The 13,017-nt window shown below is 43.9% G+C and overlaps 1 protein-coding gene across 1 annotated transcript in view; it reads right to left on the minus strand.

Moving 5' to 3' along the window:
- psd2 (pleckstrin and Sec7 domain containing 2) overlaps positions 1–12,846 on the minus strand; it is a 35,738-nt gene extending 22,892 nt beyond the window's left edge. The window contains exons 1-3 of the mRNA XM_004073639.4: positions 11,945–12,846; positions 4,140–4,523; positions 2,719–3,477 (exon numbers count right to left, since the gene is read on the minus strand). Of these exons, the coding sequence (XP_004073687.1) occupies positions 2,719–3,477; positions 4,140–4,486 (1,106 nt within the window). The 5' untranslated portion in view covers positions 4,487–4,523; positions 11,945–12,846. The remainder of the gene's footprint in view (positions 1–2,718; positions 3,478–4,139; positions 4,524–11,944) is intronic.
- Positions 12,847–13,017: the final 171 nt, after the last annotated feature.

Below are 13,017 nucleotides of genomic sequence, written 5' to 3' on the forward strand. Positions count from 1 at the left end.
TAAAACCCGCTTCCCGTCACTCACTGCAGCGTGTGAGTGTGTGTTTGGCTCCAGGTCCGCATGTGAGCAGTCTGTCTCACATCTACAAAACATTCATACCAACCTAAGATCACGTTTAAAGTCTCAACGCCTGCATGAAGCAGAAACTCACCACGTAAACCAGACTAGACCATCAGCAAAACTACCACGAGAAATACTCATCATTTATTAGAAACAGCATAACAATGTTATTAAAAAGAATCCACAGACTTATTGTACTTTAAAAAGGTTGAAATTACATCAAATGCACACATTCACTTGTATTTTAGTTTTAAACATATTGTCGCGGACTGAGTTGGATGGCTGTTGGGCCGCGTTAAAAGTTCTGGAGTTCATTGACCGCATCAAGCAGAGAGCTGATTGGCTCTCAGTTCTGTCGCTCAGCCTGTTGTTAGGTAGTTTGGACCAATGGGGTTCAGCTATGGGCCGAATAAGGGAAAGGGGAGGGCTGCAGCGGGAGCAGGGGAATATAAAGTTGGGAGACGCGCTCTCGTCTCGTCTCGGCGGGAGAGATTCAGGAGTTGCTGAATTAATTGTACGGCGTTTGTCGCGGTCTGCAGTAACCCGAATAAAGAACCTTAAAAGAGGTTAAGTCTCCGTGCCTCAGTGTGGGAAAGGGACACTACATTATTGTATGGCTCTTTCGAAATTACATTTCAAAATATGTGGCGTTTATGGCTCTCTTGGCCAAAAAGGTTCCCGACCCCTGCTTTAGAGAAATGGATTTACGTTTGTGCCGTTCGCGTGTTAATGCACCTTTTGTTTCGCTGAATGCTTGGCTGTTGTTCAGTCACTTACATCCCTTCCGGAACACCGTCGCTGGTGGGGCTTCACGTACTAATGCCACCTGCTGGTTGAACCAAACCTGTGCTTCCTAGTCTGCACAGAGCCTCACCAAGCGTACTGTCACCAATGATCTAAAGGTGGACTGCAGCTAAACAATACACTAAACAATACAAACTGAATTTTATGCACAAACCACCTTTTTCTTGGTACAAATGTTTTTCTAAAGACGATTACAGTAAAAGGATGGTACATCCCGGATGGTCAGGGAAAGTTCAGGACCCTAATTATGAGGGTGGCTTTCCTCTGTTTTTTATCTGTTGCTAGGTAACCCATAACAACGTGCTTGAAGCCTGTTGATGCTTTGAGCGTTGAGGGAAAGAAGGAGTCAAAGAAAACACCTTTAAACAAGGAGGATCCAGAGGACTTGATTGGAATGACAAACTTCATTTGGTTTTGGTCGACCGCCACACGTAAACATCGTGCAGGTTCAGCTATGATCGTTTGGGGATGGTATTATCTGATGCCAAGGAAAGAAAAGGCAAAAACAAAAAAAGAAAGGCCAACCCGGGCGCTTCTGAAGGTCCTGTCACCTCCACCCCATTGTGAAAAGTTTTTACATTTTTCTACCTTTGCTTCTTGAAAAAGGTGCGGAGCGCAGACATTTCTTACTTTACCGCACCAGGATTCACTTGCAAACAGAGTTTGTTTAATCCCTAACAGAGAACAAAATCAACTTTCACTTTGTTCCCTCAACAATATGGAGTCAAGTCAGGATCAGCTTAAAGGGAATGAAAAACAAGATGGTAAATGAAAAAAAAAATTGACAGTACACATTTTTAACTTGGAATAAATATTGAACAGTTTAAACATATTCAATTTCAAGAAATACTGAAAAACTAGTATAAAACAAACAAACAAACCCAAACTGTTTTGTTTCTATCCCTTTTAGGTTTCAGTAAAAAAAAATTGGTGGGGCGGCCTGTGTCATCCCCATTGACTGTACATGAGAACGGGACTGAGTGAGTGTGACATCACCCCTAGGAAATGGCTTAGGCCTACTGGCTACAAACAAAGGAAGTCAATTCAGTAGCCATTTTTTTCATGACATGGACGCTCCCTTGTTGGAGCCAGCCGTCATCAGGAGGAAGTCCACATCCCTACTACATGAAAGCAAGCTTCAAAAAAATCTGTCAACCAAACGTTTGGAATGTTCAAATCAAAATAAAGAAAATAGAAGTTTGTGGGATTTTGGCTTCAGCGGGTACTTCCTGTTTGGAACGCCATTGGGGAGGGGGGTCGCTCTGTCCAGTTCTCTTATACAGTCAGTGTTTGCTTCCAAAGTTTGGTACATCAGAGGAGGGAGGGCACAAGCGACGCAAACAAAAGCTGCTGTTTTAGAGCAGAAATGACATCACCATAACCTGTCCTCTGATGTCAATCATGTCCCAGTAGCCAATGGGATCGAAGCCCCACCCCCACGTAAAAAATCAAATCCACTTTAAAAAACAGAAAAGGTCTGAATTATAACTGTAAATTAAAGACTGAAAGCTAAAAGCAAGGGAAATGACAAAGACTGAATGAAAACAGTAATTAAAGATACAAATAAACATTTGTTACAAAGAAACATTTAAGTTTATTTATCAAGTTTTCAGTATTTCTTCCTTTTTCCCCTAAATTTTTTTGTATTTCTTTTTAAGTTTTTACCCAATAGAACAACCCAAACAGAGTGTGGAAATGAAAAAAGGGGAAGGTGCTTAAACACACAGGAGCAAAATCACAGCGTTTAGGAAAAACAGGACTAAAGATGTTGGTCAGCTGAGCCCAACATTGATGTTAACGCATCGTATTTCAGAAATCACAGCATAATCCAGCCTAACCTTCTCTGATTCTTACCTGACAGAGTTGGTCATGGCTCCACAGCCCTCAAAAGCCCTCTGGCTCTCCGAGTGGTATCCGTTGGGGATGTTCCAGCGCCCCGGCTGGCTCAGCACAAACTCCGACCTGCTCCCGGGAATGGTCGTCCTCAGCGGACTTCCTCCCATCCCAGCCTCGGCTCCGGCCCCACGGACCTCCCCTGCTGCAAGTTCCCCATCGAGGCGCTCGGGTCCGGCCTCGGCCCCTTCCTGCTCCTGAACGGTCGCCAACTCCAGCTCCAGCGGTTCGGGCCCCAGGAAAAGCGCCCGCTGTTGGATGAGAGGCGTCAGCGGAGCCTCGAAGCTCACGCAGCTGTCCGTCTCGTCCGTCAGGGACAAAACATCCAGAGAGTCCAGGCTGCTGTAGCATGTCCCGCCCCGCAGCAGGGCGGACTCTACGATGCGCTCAAATGTAGAGCTGAAGCCGTCCTTGTTGTCCACCTTGTTTTTGTCTCTCTCCTCCTCTTCCTCCAGCTGCATTTCTTCGTCCTCCTCTTCCTCCTCTTGAAGGTCAACTTGCTCAACAATCTGCTCGAACGCAGAGCTGAAGCTGTCCTGGTTTTCTCTTTCCTCTCCGTCCCTCTGGACCTCTTCCTCCTCTTCCTCCACTTCAGTGTCAGCCTCTTCAACTGTGGTCTCAAAGTTAGAGCTAAAGGTGTCCAAATGAGCGTTTATCTTCTCTCCATCCTCCTCCGTCTCCTCATCCTCTTCATCCTTCACACTAATGCCGTTTTCCGAACTGAGAAAATAAGATAAAAACACAAATAATTTGCTGTTACTGACAGCCTTTTTGTTACAACAGCCCCCCCGGCAGACAAACTTCAATGATCTTGCTGCTTCGTTGCAGCTCCAGTCTCGGTGGAGGACACTTTTTGGGACAAATGAGACAGCCTGGAAGAGGAGAAACTCACTTCCAACTCACTAACAAGTGATGAGCTTAAACCCCCATTCTTCTTTCAGCTCCAACTGAATGGTTTAGAGGGTTTTTCCTCTCCCAACTCCCGTGTCTGTGACTGTTTTTAACTTGTTTTTGAAAGAGATGGAAATGCAATCATTGGCTCGCCACTGTTTGGAACTTTAATTTTTGTTTTTAATATTTTATCTGTCTAGGAATTTGTTATTTTTATGACATGTTGCACGGGCCTCTTGGCCGTGAAAAGGAGGTCTTCAAATCTCAAAGGGACTTCCTGGTTAAAGGAGACATAAAATAGAAAATGTCCTAGAAAACGACACATTTGATTTTGCCTTCATCATAATTAAAAGACCACCGGGAATGCTTTTTAAATAGATAATCCCAGTGGGACTTTATATATTTTTTAATGCATAAAAGAAGATGAAGGGATCTGCTGATGCGTTCTGACTGCATCATTTTTCACTGTTCGTGGGATTTTCTGCACTCACCGCTCAGGCAGTCGAGGATCAGATGTCTCGTCTTCTGTCGGTGGATGCGTAGCTTCACTTTCTCCTCCCTCCTCTGCCTCTGTCGTCTCCCCCGCCTCTCCTTTGGTCCGTTGCTGCTCTCCTTCAGCTCCCTCCTTTTCCTCGCTCTGTTGTATTGCATCCTCTCTGTCTGTCTCCTTCGCCTCCTCTCCTACCTCCTCCTCCTCTTTCGTCTCCCCTGTGATGTCCGACGCCTCCAGTCTGCCCTCATGGGGGGGCTCTGATGGCAGGTCAGCGGCGATGTCGTCTGGCTCCACGAGGTTCTCTGTTTGGGTGGAACAGGGCAGAGCCTGCCCCTCCTGGGTCATGGTTCCCGTATCCACAGCAGGCAGACGTCCACCTGGGCTGCAAAGGGTTAAGAAAACAGAAAAAGAGGAGAAACGAAGGCAAAAGCCAGTTAAAACCCACTCACTTCAGAAAGACTCTACTTAAGTATTTAATGAATGAAATATGGAAAGAAAAAGGGCTTTAGAATGGAGAGAGAGGTGACAGCAGATGATTAAAGGCAGGCTGCTCAGGCAGAGGAGTTTTTTTTTTTTGTCTGGATGATTCAACAGCTCTTTATCAATATGGAAATTTCTGCTTTCACTGCAGTTTGTGTGAAAGCACGACAGTTACCTTAATAATCTACTTAATTCCACCTTGAAGCAGTCACTCTGTAGGGAAGCTCTTCCTCTATAATTACATACAAATGAACTTCATTACCCACCTAAAAGGCATTTCTGAGTCCATATTTTTCATGCATATGTAAAAAGAAATGCATGTATTGTAAAAATAAATGTTGATTTAATTTTTTAATGGGTTTTCCTGGTTAAATAGGTGAAAAAGTGGGTTTAGAAAAGCAGAAAATTCACTGAAACAAATATTTTCATGTTTTCAGGTTAAAGTGCAGCTTTAAAAATCCTACAAATGATGTTTTAATGAAGGCCAAACGTCCGAGCAGAGAGCAGGAAGTCACCTCGTCTGCCGGATCTCAGCTCTGCTGAATCATCTGCAGCGACAGACTTGCAGCAGAACTGCAGTAAAATATTTACAGGCACTTTTTCTGTCAGCGCACAGGTAAGGAAGGCGGAGGGGGAAAAGCGCGCCAACAAAACTCTCTGTGGTCTCTCAGGAAATTTCCAGCATTTCTGAGCGAAACTGCAGGAAAAAGAAGTAAAGAGGAAAGATTTATTTGGAATGGGCAGGACATGCACCATGTCTGGGTCTCTGATGTAACAAATGCTGCGTCCTCACTGAATGTTTCATCAGCTGCTAAACCATGAAGCAAATGATCCAGACCCCCCCCCCCCCCTACAATTATCACACAAATTGCTGCCTAATTTCAGCTTCCAGCTGAAGAGCAGCGTTTTTCCGTCCTTCATGCTGCAGACGTGTGGAGCTTCCTGAATCCCTCTGAGGGTTTGGTTGTTCAGGCCCTTTAAAGGTGTGACGGAATCATTTTTTCTCACACTGACATCTGTGTCATTCTCCCTCATAAAAACAGGAATCATTTATCCGTTTATCTTCTCATCGTGTCCTCCTGTGACCCTCGTCTTCCGCTGACGGATCGCTAAACAGATTCTGCAAGAATCCGTGACAATTGATGCTCAGGCGATCATCTGCGCTTGATACTTTGCTTCTCACGCAATGCATGACCACATTATGCCGCGCTAAAGTGCATCTCCTAAATCTAAAAGCGGCGTGGACTCCCTTCAACAGCTACATTAGTCTAATCTCAGGATAATCCCAAACTCAGAAAGTGGATGAAGGAATGATAGCTTCCTCTGCGGTCCATGTAGTCCCATTTCTGAGTCGTGTCAGTGCAAACTTTCATCATTTGCATCAATTTATTATTCCACGAAAGGAGCATTTGCTCACATTAGCATACATAAATGCACCCGCACACACATCCAGAAGTGGAACAGTGACACATCTTTGTAAATGGGAACATGATAAGTGGGAATTCTGTGTGTGTGTGTCTGTGTGTGTGTACGTGTGTGTTTGCAGGGGCCTGTTTTTCCCTCCCACCCAGTTCCATTAATCTGCTCTATGTGCTCCTTTGTCTAACTCACTTTTCTCAATATCAGACTCTCGTTTAGTGTTAATTGGCCTAAATGAGTCTCATCCAGAGGGGGGAAAAAAAGAAAAACTTTGGAAGTGAAAAAGAGAAAGCAGATGTGCTGAAGCCCCCCTGCCGCTGCAAGGACAAATGCAGAAAAAGCCAATGAAAAGCCAAAAAGGCTGTGCGATGTGGCTGGGGTGTAATTACACTCCGACTGTGTGTCCGGGTCTTTGTTTTTCTACACATCGAAGGCCCATCAGGAACAGGCTTTGTGCATTCCACTGTTGTCAGCAGCACACTGGAGACTTTTGCAGAATCTTATCAGTTTCCTTTAACTGTGATTGGACCAAACGCCACACGGGTTAATACCACACCGATGTGTCAGGAGACAAGGAAGAGGGCCAAAAGGCCAAACTCACACACATCAAGTTGGCTTTTTGGCCCTTCTGCGTTTGTGACGTCTCTCTGTCTGTCTCACACGGACGCACAACGAACGGACAAAGACACACACCACAGTGTGGCATATTGATCTGTGAGGCGGTGCTGCAGTCCACGGGGAATACGCTGATAAGCATGGCTGGCTCCTGCAGGCAGCACAGCAACAATAAGGAACTAAAGACACTGGAAGCTCTGGAAACAACAGCGTTAGTTATTTGAAATAACCCAGTTACAATCTAATCTTTCAAAAACATGAAACACCAATGTAAAAAAGAAAAAAAAACGTTTCATCCTAATATTATTACAATAGACTTAAAGTGACTGACATATTCTCCATCCATCCATTCATCCATCATAGCTTTTTTTTAATGGAATTGTCCAGATGATCAAACTCCAACCATAGAAATCAGCAGCATAAATGTTTATTACAGCTGATCTGAACAGACTGATGTGTCACAATCCACTAAAAGAATTCAGATCCTTCAGATCCATCAGATCCTTTCACACTTTCTTCACCAAAAACTAGAATGACAAAACACTTTGCGGAATTTCTGAATGAATTAAAAACAGGTTTCTGTGCCCAAATTATAATTTAACTTTATTTATAGGGCACCCTTCCTGATGCAGAACTCATCAAAGCTCTTTGCATGAAACGTCAAAAAAAATAATAATAATAAGGAAATAATAAAAGCCTCCCAACACATAAACACGTTACAATACACAAAAAAAAACCCAGAAAGAAACAGTCTGGGAAGTCAATTAAAACACTAGAAAGAGTAAAACCTACTTCTAAGCAAAAAGTATGTGTTTAAAAGTTTTTTTTCATAAAAACTTCCACAGTAGATGCTTGTTTCTGCATGAAATACCTGATGATATTTCGCTTTTTTATTTGAGCAAATATTCCTTGTAAGTGGGTCATGAACTGTGACCCCGTGTGTGGCAATTCACCTTTCCATTGACCTCAGAACTAAAATGAGGATAACAGCCAAAAAAACTGGGTTTAGCTTTTATGACAATGTGATGCGACCTTTAAAATATAAATGTAATAAGCTATGATGGGGCATTGAAATAAAATCTTCTCTATCTTTCCAAAGAGTTAATCTCTTTATCCTACCCATCTATCTGTCTGCTTGTCCGTCCGTCCGTCTGAAAACGGTTCTGAATCTCGGCCTGTAAAGACTTGAGCTGAGCATCGCTCCTCTGCTGAGCCACTTTCTCCCGTCTGACCTTGTTACAGTCAAAGTGCTGCCCTCCATAATTTGAGCATTTTTGTTTGAAGCTGCCAGAGTGATGTTAAACACACGCCGCTAAGGCTTCAGAGCACTGGAGGACCTGAGGCTGACCACGTCTGTTCACCTTCTGCATCATTTTAATATGATCAGGACATCTAAAAAAATTATCAGTGTGTTGTATTACATAAGCTTGTTATGTAAACATTTAAGGCAGAATGAAGAACTAGAGCAGAAATTAAGTTCCATTGGTTTCCTCCATGCTCCTTTTTCCATCGCACACTCCTGCCTGCTACCTATAGCTGCATCTGCACTCAATTCTAAGCGCACTAAAAAGGGTGTTTGCCATTTTTTAGGGGGTGGGGGTGGGGGGGGGTCCGAATCTCCAATTACAAAATCTAGTGCACTGGAAATTTCCCAGGAGTCTCTGGTAAAAACCAGTGTGCCTCGATACTCACTAGTTTGCCAAATCTAGACCACAATGAAGTGCGTTTGAAACAATGTGTCACATTGAAAAATATGTTAACCTTTCTTTTTTCGTAAAGCATCCAAGTTTTCATCACCGGAACACGGTGGATTTTATGAATAGTTTTTCTTAAAATGTTCCCGTTTATTGAGATTTTACTTCAGTATTTGGAGGGGAAAAATGCAAGCTGTGAGCATGTGTGTGAAATGCATTAAAACATGGGGCACTGGATACGAGTTCAGATTCATCGGTTTGTAAAGCGTGTAGCTCAAAGTCAGTTTAAAAGTTGAGGTCTAAGTTTTCCCTTTACTCAAGTTTAAGCTCTGTAAAGCCTCTGGTATTAGCATGTCAATCGCTATAGAATAGAAATTCAATTCAATTTCATTTATGCAGTCCAGTATTACAACAACAGTCGTCTCAATGGGCTTCATACCGGTTAATGTAAAATAAACATGAAATCATAAAGAACATGAGGTCATAGAATTCAGTAGGTAATGGCTAAACTAAACTAAACAGACTAAAATAAACTGGGCATCCCTACCCTTAGACCCTCCTTCTTGGTAAGGATAAACTCCTAAAAAAAGGGATTCTGGAAAAAAATTTAAAAAAAGAAGATGGGGTGTCCATAAGAAGGAAGGATCCTCCCCCAGGACAGACAGGCGATGTACCAGAACTCTTAGAGAGGAATTAGCTTATCTGACTCTACAACTACATGTTTAAATAGTCCAGCAGGTGGGCTTCATCCACATGGGTGGGGGGACGGCAGAGGGTGCGGGACAAGCCAGAAGCAGGATCCACAACCAAGTGTAGGAGCAGGAGCAGAGACGAGCCAGAGACGAGGTACATGGCAAGACTAGCAGTATTTTCCAAAGACCTGGGAATCGCTCCTGGAAGTTCATTTGAACATCCTTTGTACAGACTATCCATCCATCCATCCATCCATCCATGCATCCATCCATCCATGCATCCATCCATCCATCCATCCATCCATCCATGCATCCATCCATCCATCCATCCATCCATCCATCCATCCATCCATCCATCCATCCATCCATCCATCCATCCATCCATCCATCCATCCATCCATCCATCCATGCATGCATCCATCCATCCATTTCCTGAATCCCTCCTCTTTCGGGGTCACAGGGTTACTGGAGCCTATCCCAGCCTGTGTTGAGCAAAGGCGGGTACACTATGGCCTGTCTGTTCCAGGGCACTTTCTACACACACTAAACGCACAAAGAGATTTAACTGGAAGGTCCGAGAACTAAAGAAACACAGAGAGATCTCTGGACTTTGATTTTCCACCCAAAAAAATCCTCTTTGTGCATTTAAACAAGTTATTCTGACTTGGAGAAAAAATGTGCAACTAATGCATATGTAAAGTAGGTCAAATATTTTTTTTATCCTGATGTTTTACTTGCATATAACCTAAAAGTTTTTTGTTAAAAAATATTCAAATTTCTGGGAAAGAAGAAAATTAAAGTCATTAGTCAAAAGAAAATTATTAAAAAGACAAATAAAAGCATTTTTTAATTTGTTAATTGTACATGAGGCTACAAGATGGTGTAGTGGTAAGCACACTCACCTCACAGGGGGGAAAACCTGGTTCAATTCCCGAATATGCTCTTTCTGTGTGGAGTTTGCATGTATGGGTTTTCTCCAGGCACTTTAATTTCCTCCTGCTGCTCAAAAACATGCTTCTTACGTTATTTGGTGATTCAAAATTGTCTTTTGGTAGGAATGTGACCCTGTGACAGACTGGCGATCAGTTCATGGAATACCCCGCTTACACCCAACAGTAGCTGGGATAGGCTCCAGCAGCCCTGTGACCCAGAAATGGCTTCAGCGGGTTCAGAAAAAAAAACGGAAAACAGTGATATATAACACAGAAAATAGAAGTATAATATGTTGGAAACAGATTATGTAGTAATTCATGTGAAAAAATTGATTATTTTAGCAATGTCATAGAAACGGATGTGGTTGAATAAAGGCAGATTTGTCCAAAGAAATAAATAAATTTGAATTAGTCGACAACAAAATAATAATAATTGGTGATGGCCCCGATAAGATAAGTTAAGCTAACAGATCTGCAAACTGAGAGAACAGCAGGAATTCCTCTGTTCGTCCTCCTTTTTCAGTCTTTCAGTGATGCACCAAATAAATGGAGTTTTGACCCACTGACCTTGTTCATAATATGACGGCTGTGGGCATGACTGGTTCTGCAGCTAACACACACACACACACGCACACAAACAAAGACACATTCCTAAAGATAGTGTAACCTTTAAAATGCAGGTGCTGGGAGGAAGAAAATCATTTCCTGCTTCCTGAGGACAGGAAATAAAAATACAAAAAACTTGAACATTGTCCAGGGTATTTTCCTATTCCTTCAAGCCCTTCTATAGAATAACTCCAACATTTACACACAGCTGAAATCTAACTTAAACCAGGCTAAACAGTCAGGTAACTCCCCTATAGCTGCTTAAAATCCTAACTCAGTTTTGTTTGTCTTTCTTCTGATTTGTTTCCCGTTCAAAAACTCCCTCATTACCATAAACCAGGACAGACACTCGCTCATCATCGCATTTTCTAATTGTAGAAAGGACCTCATAATGAATTATATATAATTAAAAAAAACATGCATCCCCAATGAGCTGTAGCGGATCAACCTCCGGGATAACAAGGTCATCAGAAGCACAGTTTGGTTTAAGAGCCGCTCTGGGTGCAGCTGATGTGTCTCTAACTTCCATTTCCCCAGAATGTGGAGAGGAATTTCCAGTTCCAGGTGGATGTAAATATTCCTAAAATTAGGATGAGTTGGGAAACAAACAGAAGCTTTAAAGGCAATTTAGACAGAAAAAAAGAGACGATGGGGTTCAGCTCAGTCTAACATGACTCGACAAAATGTAGTTTGGTGATAGTTCCAATGCTGGTCCCATCATGTGTAAAGGACGGCAGCATCCATGTTTGAAAGGCGGTGTGAGACTGCCTAAAAGTGTCTTTAAATGAGCTCAGACTAAAACAAACAGCCAGAAAGGCCAGGGGGGGGGGGGGGGGGGGGGCGTTTTCCTTTCCTTTCCATGTGTGAGTGAAGGAGAAACAGAGGAAAGAAGGGGGGGGGGGGGGGGCAGGGAGAGCCAGCCATGTTCTCCCAGCCTCCTCCAGCCAGTAACCATGACAACAGGATGGCTGGGAGACACGGTTGAAGCTCGATTGAGGCCGGTGTCTTTCTTTTCCCTTTAAAATAGACCTTGGTCGCGTTTCAAAACCCACTTGTCCCATCAGCAGCGCAAAGGAAACGCTCTTTTCCTCCTCTTCTCGGGGGGAAAGGTTAAAAGAAAAAGAAAATCCAACCCCTCTCTAAAAAATCCCACGGTGCTCTTTTCTTTTTTCTTTTTCTTTTCTGGATTAGCTCCACAAACAGTGGTGTCCTGCAGATGCCGGGCTCTGAATATGCGTTTAGAACCCCTCCGCTTCCATGAGCGTTTAGCTCCACACATACAAACTTAAAGGGTCTTTTTGTGAACGGATTGTGCTGCAAACGGAGCCCCGCGAGCTGAAATGAAACACTTTAGAATCGACTCACCGGACAAATGCGCGCCGTGGATTGGAGTTCAGCGGCGTTGAATCCCTCCCCTCCGCCTCCGACTGACGAGCTCCTTTTACGGATCTTTTAGAAAAATTTCAGCTCTCAACGTCCTTCCCAACACCCTCTCTCTGCTCGGCGGTTTGCGCGTGAGACAGACGATCTCGTCTCGCGCCTCCGCGCGCCGAGCGGCTGGCTGGCTGGCTGGAGCAGGCGGGAGGTCCGGGCGGCAGCGGAGTGGGCTCACTTGCGGGACTGATGAATGGATGGATGCGCGTCCTCCTCCTGGTCCCTCCTCTCCGCCGAGCCTCCGCCGGTTTGACTGGCAGCTGGGAAATCGGCTGTCGGACCGGAGCGAAACCCTCCGCCGCCGTCAGAGCGCGCGGATGTGTCCGCGGGCCTGTTGATCTCAGACGGCGGAGGTTATTGTCAGCTGTGTTTGTCCACGTGATCCCACTCACCGTCCGAAATGTCACCAAACTCCACAAGGGCATCAGATCTCAGCATCTGCGCTTTAGATCAGCATCAAAGAACCTAAATGATTTCTACACACATGATCCATAAAACATGTCTCCTTCCTTTCCTCTCATTAGTGCACATTCTAAGTCATCTCTTTTGTCATCTAACAGATTTTCCAGATGCTCATTGCTCTGTTGACTCAATAATGAGCATCTCGGTGATAAATAACAGACACTTGATTTTTTTGGGTCTTTTTTTTCCTTCGTGATTTTGTTTTTTTTTTTTAATTAGAAGATTTCCTTTGGCTTGGTTTGCCTTTTCTCGCTGGTTTAGCAGCTTAGTTACCTTGGTTGTGGTTTTACATGTTCTAAATAACCTGCATTGAGCTGAACTGCATTGAGACTGGCTGCGGTGGCAGAAAGGGCAAAGGCAGCCTTTTCAAACAGTTCCCAGACCGGGACTCTTGGCCATACCCAGAGGATCTTGAAGAGCTTCCAGGATTTCCATGGAGGAATATCTAAGCGCCTCTTTTACTCTTTTTCCCTACACATTAGGACTGGAAGAATGTTGTTGACTGGAAAGTTTGGGGAATTGAGCAGAGAAAAAGCCTACAG

Source organism: Oryzias latipes, chromosome 10 (genome assembly GCF_002234675.1).
Source record: "Oryzias latipes chromosome 10, ASM223467v1".
NCBI lineage: Eukaryota > Metazoa > Chordata > Actinopteri > Beloniformes > Adrianichthyidae > Oryzias > Oryzias latipes.